Raw genomic sequence first — 6,060 nt, 5'->3', positions numbered from 1 at the left:
TTGCTTACCAGATCTTGTTATTTTCTTTCAATCCCCCAATCTAAACTTCCTGAGCCAAATCTTCCAAAGAACTTTTTTATTTTAGCCTTTCCCTAGGAAATGGTGAAAGAGAGAGAGACAGAGAGACAGACAAGAGACAGAGACACACACACGTATGGTGTGTGTGTGTGTGTGTGTGTGTGTGTGTGTGTGTTTGTGTGTGTGTGTGTGTGTTTGTGTGTGTGTGTGTGCATGCTCTACAGCAGGGGAAGTGTGTGATAGATTCTGGACAATGTGGAATCCCATTGCTCACAGATGAGTGAAAACATGGCCTCTGAACCCTATAAAGAGTCAGAATGAGCCAAATATTGAGACCTGGAACACTGTACCCAACTTTGATATGGAAAATGTCCTTACTTGGATGGTTTCTTTGTGGAGTGCTTTGTCTCTATTGAAGCCTTAATACCCCAAATATGTAGAAGTAAAATTTTGAAGAAAAACATTCTCTTTGAAGCCTGTCTGCCAGCCAGAGGAACAAGGCTCTGCAACAACTAAAGAGTCCAAAGTAAAGCCCAAAGTATAAAAGGTGGAGGGGGTGGGGGGGGAGGCAAGGTGAGATCCCAGGAAGAGAATGGGCATGTAGAAAGTAAAGAAAATTAAAGCAAAGAATGTCTGGATCTTTGGAGAACAAGGGTGTGGAATATAAATTAGAAAGGAATGGAGGATTCCTGAGTCCTGAGGTATGAATGTGAGGTAAGGAATAGAGAATTTTGGGACTTGAGGCTTTGGGCTTCTTCTCCCAGAAACATCCTAAAAGCTGCAGAAATCTGTTCAACAATAACTGATGCAGAAACCATTGGAGGCAATGCTTGGTGAAAAGGAACAGAGCATTTTTATCCTGAATGCCCCTCCCTTTAAATGACTTCTGAGAGCCTGCAGTGGGCTCATTCCCATACCAAACACTGCTATGCTGCTGCTTGTCCTTCCTTCTGGAAGAAGACCATGACATCAGGGGAGTGATGCTATGACTTGCAAATGAATTGGAGGCTGTGCAAAGTCACCAGCCTCCACTTCTCCTCCAGAACCATAGGGGTCCAGTGATAAGATAAAGATCAGGATAACTGGAGATGGCCTGGGATGCAGTGGGAGCCCTCAGCCTTTTTAAGAAGCTAAGGCCTTTTCTGGGTCTCAGTTTGACTGAAGCAATGCCCATTCAGTGATTAAAGCTAGGGAAGAAACTAGCAAAGGAATTGCCCTTTTACCCAATTTAAAAAAAAAAAAGGTCAATCTGGGAGAGGATTTGGGCTGGGACTTGAAGAAAACAAAGGAAGCCAGGAGGCAGAGACAAGAAGGGAGAGCATTCTAAAGAATGGGGCCTGCTGATTCCTATTTATGGGAATAGGGACCAGGAATAGGCCAAGGGTCCCGTAGAAATCCTCTGCTCAAATCTTGCCTAATGAAGCTTCATTTGAGTCCATGGGCACCTCCATAGAAATGACAACTAATTCTAGTACTGGGAAGTTTCAGTGGATTCACTTTCACACCTAGATTTGAATGAATTCAGATAACCAGTACAAAGTGAGCACCTAGCAGGATACTTTGCAGAAAGTGCTCAGGAAGTGTTGAAATGAACTACTTTACTTCAGGAATTTTGTTTAGAAGATAAGAGGATAGAAGAGGATTTGCTTGGTTACCAAATACAAGAAACCTTGGAACCTTAGTGACTTTGGAGAAGGACAGTCTTTGGTAGAGTGTCCTTAGTAGATTACTTTGTGCAGCATGAATTCACTGGGGAGTATGAAGTAAGAATGTAGGAGGTTAGGGACCAAGAGAAACTCTTCATGGAGCACTAACAATCATCTCCCAGCTGCTCAGTATACTTAATTAACTAAAATATTTTCTAAGCTTGGAAAGCAATTTCCTTCCTTCCCATCCCAGGCTTCTCATGTTTGGGAAATTGATGTGGAATTTTCAGTCAAAATGATAAAAATAGGTGAGATGGGGCAACTGAAAAGTAACTCAGAGCTGGAGGTAAATTATATTTGGTTTAAGGACAAAACTATGCCTTATGACTATAATTCATCTTCTGTTTGGAGGATGGATTGGAGTATGGAGAGTCTTGAAGCAGGGAGACCAAATCAGAGGTCCTGGCAATAGTATTGGGAAGAGGGAATGAACAGGGGAATGGCCCTGTGAGTAGAGAGAGGAGGATGGACACAACATGTGTTATGGATTTAAAATCAAAAGGCCTTGGATACTGATTGAATATATGGATTGGTTAGGGAGAGTGAAAAGTTGAGGATAACCATGAGGTTTGTTCATGTTCAATTAATTGTTCATGACCCCATTCCATTTGAGGTTTCCTTAGCAGACATACTAGAGTAGTTAGCCTTTTCCTTTTCCAGCATATTTACAGATGACGAAACTGAAGCAAATAGGATTAAGTGACTTTCCCAGGGTCACACTTCTAGTAAGCATCCAGGGTCAGATTTGAACTCAGGTGTTCCTGACTTCAGGCCCAGAACTGTATTCAACCTAACTATCCTAAATATGAAGTTTATTTCTTCTCAAACCTGGCTGATTGGAAGGACTGTACTTCAGTCAAAAAAAAAATGAAACTTCAGAGAAAATATGTGGTTAGGAGAAAAGATAAAATAATTCTTTTGTGGACAGGTTGCATTGAGAGGCCTATGGGATACACTGATAGGGATGTTCAGCAGATAGTTGGTGATATGAGACTGAAATTCAGGGGAGATATGTTGGCCCAAAGTGTAGACTTGGGACTTACCTGCATAGAAAGGATAATTGAACCCATGGGAATTGATAAAATCACCAAGAAAGAGTATGAGAGCAAAGAATGGGGCCTTGGATAGATCCTTAAAATACAACGTGTGTGTGTGTGTGTGTGTGTACTGTAAGAGGAAGAACGTAGATAATGACCCATCAAAATAAACTGAAGAGTGACCAGACAAATAGGAGAAATATCAAGAGGGAGCATTGTCATGAAAACCAGGGAAGAGAGAAGATCCATGTCTAGTGGTTGGTCCACAGTCTCAAACTACAGAGGTTTAATTCCCAAGACATATAATTGTTGTTACTTCCCTGTGCCAATTGAATACAATCCAATTATCATTTATTAAGTAGTTACTATTTGCAAAGTACCCTGCTAGGTGGGAAATGGGTGTAGAGGGTGGTTACAAAAACAAAACAAAACAAAATTTCTGTCTTAAAGGTTAAAATATAGGATCCTCTCAAGGAATGGGAGGATCACTCCAGAAAGAAACTCAGCATGAAAGTTGTTATGTCACCTCATGAATGGGGTTTAAATTTTACCCAGGGAACAATGCAAATTAGTCACCTCTGTGACATCTAACACTTCTGAGCATAATAGCCCTGGAAAATCACTCTGAAACAGAGGATCTACAAAACCACTTGAAGAATAGGTTAGGCAGTGTCATTATCACAGAGAACTGGGAAGATCAGGCCTACTACCAATGAATTAAAGTGAAATATTAATACATGCTCCTATGAGGTCAAGATGCCCTAGATCAGGCCTATGCAACATACAGCCTGCAGGCAGCTTGCAGTCTGCCAAACAATTTCTGGTGACCCTTGAAGAATGTAGGCTTGTCACTTCACATTATCTCCTTGTTTATCATGTCATGGGGCAACAAATCATCACCAGTGTGTCTCTGGTCTAACCTGTCTGTAGCCTGAAGAAGTTTGACCTATTTTATTTTTGGTCCCTACCTACTGCCAACTTGTGTAGGTATGACCTAGATTATCTGTTGGGCAATGGTTCATGTTAGACCTGAAGAACATGTACTATTATCTCCCCTTTCCCTATTCTCTGTCCCCAAGGTAGACAAAGATCCTCTCAATTTGCAGAAAGGCCACCCAAGAAAATGGTTTTCTATGACTCACAAGGAAAGAGAAGGGCAAAATAAATTATTTACATATATTAGTCTACCTGGATGATCTGATCATATTTGGGGAGAAATTGAAAGAATACACAGAGAGACTCCTAAAGATTAAGGTTAGCTGGAGACCTCTGGATTATAGCTGGCAATTGACAAGTATTAGCTTTACTGGCTATTTGTCAGAAAAGAAAATCATGTGGAAACTCAAATAACCTACAGTCTTCTGTTCCAATAAGCATTAAATTGGATACCACCAGTAAGATTTAGGTGGTTTCCTTGACAATGGATTCACTGCACAATATAAGCCAGGAAGAAGCACTGTATATACAATGTTCCTACTCTATAAGTCCAATGCATTAGACAGCATAGTGCTTTCCACATAGAGGATGAAAGTATACTAACAGGAGGGGTGAATGAATCAACTCTAGCCCAGGAAGAGAGAGGAAGTCTGGGGAGAAAAGGAAGAGGGCTGCACCAATCAATAAGACAGTTCCAAAGGTTTTGGGACACTAGGATCCTATAAGACACCTCACTATACTTGTTGTCCATAAGGGAAATCAGTGAATAGGAGGGAGGGAATACAGAGAAGTCAAGGAATTAGACTCATAAAAGATCTATCAAATAATTATAGGTAGACAGCTGACTTCAAAGATGGGTCCATATGGAGAGGATCCAATCTGTGATCCTGATGAAGGAGAAATCAGATTTGGGCATACCATTGAAAGATGTAGATCTACAGTGGAGGAGGGAATTTTCTCAAAGGGAGGTCCTTCCTGTAATAGATTCATAAACCCCATATCAGGTCAAAATACTGATATATCTATATACATATATATATGACAATTGCAATGATTTTTTTACTATAAATGGCTGTATAAATGTTAGTTGTTATTGTGAGTCCTTCCTCTGACCACAAGAATACCTGCCCAGCAGCTTCTTAAGTGCCCCAGTTACTTCCTTGTTCCTTAGGCTGTAGATGATAGGGTTGAGCATGGGTGTGATCACAGTGTAGAAAGCTGAGACTACTTTATCTTGCTTGGAAGAGTGGTATGCCTGGGGTCTCATGTATGTGATCATGGCTGCCCCATAGAAAAGGGTGACCATAGTCATGTGGGAGGAACAAGTGGCAAATGCCTTTTGTCTCCCCTCAGCTGAGTGCATTCTGAGAACTGCCACTAGGATCTGTAAGTAGGAGGCAGAGATCACAGAGAAAGGCAAGAGCAGCATGAGGACACAGCAGACATAGATCATGGATTCATAGAGGGAGGTATCAGCACAAGTCAGCTTGAGGATTGCAGGCACCTCACAGAAGAAGTGATCTATCTTGTTTGAGTCACAGTAGGGAAAGTGGAGAGTAAAAACGGCTTGAATTAACCCATCTACCAGACCAAAGAGCCAAGAAAAGGCCACCATGAGCCAGCAGACACGTTTGTTCATGACCAAAGAGTACCTCAATGGATGGCTGATGGCTACATAGCGATCATAGGCCATGAAAGCCAACAAGAAGCACTCATCCCCCAGGAGTGTGAGGAAGAAGAGAATCTGTAGCCCACACCCTGTAAAGGTGATGTAGCCATTGCCTGATAGGAAATTCACAGCCATCCTAGGTACAATGGTGGAGATGAGCATGAGGTCCATTAATGAGAGCCAGCTGAGGAAGAAGTACATTGGACTGTGGAGCCGTGAATCAATGTTGATGAGAAGGATCATGAGGCCATTACCAGTCAATGCCACCAGGAACATGATCATGATGAGGGAGAAGAGGAAGAAATGGAGAGGAGTCTGAGTGAAGAGGCCCAGAAGGACAAAATGAGTGATGAGGGTCTGGTTGCCACTCCATTCCATGATTCTGGAGCAAGGAGTAGAGGAGAAGGAGCAAGAGATCTGGGAGAAGGAGATTTGAGAGGTGAGAAATTGGCTACAACATGAGGGAAAAACTCTTTAAATAACAGCTAATAAAACTAATAGCTTGCATTTATAAAGTACTTGAAGGTTTGCAAAGCACTTTATAAATATTGTCTCATTATCTCCTCATAACAACCCTGGGAGGGAGGTGCTTTTATAATCTTCATTTTTCTCAGGGTCACATAACTAATAAGGGTCTGGGGCTAGATTTGAACACAGGTCTTCCTGATTCCAGGTTCAGCACTCTGTACACTGT

General features: G+C 41.7%; 1 protein-coding gene across 1 annotated transcript; it reads right to left on the bottom strand.

The window, feature by feature from the left end:
• Positions 1-4,787: 4,787 nt before the first annotated feature.
• On the bottom strand, positions 4,788-5,744 carry LOC140522686 (olfactory receptor 2V1-like). The gene has a single exon (XM_072638008.1). The coding sequence runs from the start codon at positions 5,742-5,744 to the stop codon at positions 4,788-4,790; it is 957 nt and encodes a 318-aa protein (XP_072494109.1).
• Between the last annotated feature and the right edge of the window lie 316 nt (positions 5,745-6,060).

The sequence above is a fragment of the Notamacropus eugenii genome, chromosome 2 (assembly GCF_028372415.1).
Source record: "Notamacropus eugenii isolate mMacEug1 chromosome 2, mMacEug1.pri_v2, whole genome shotgun sequence".
Lineage (NCBI taxonomy): Eukaryota > Metazoa > Chordata > Mammalia > Diprotodontia > Macropodidae > Notamacropus > Notamacropus eugenii.
This window is presented reverse-complemented; position numbering and strand designations above follow the sequence as displayed.

Coding starts and splice junctions, on each gene's coding strand:
- LOC140522686 (XM_072638008.1), bottom strand. CDS start 5,744: ATGGAATGGAGTGGCAACCAGACCCTCATCACTCATTTTGTCCTTCTG.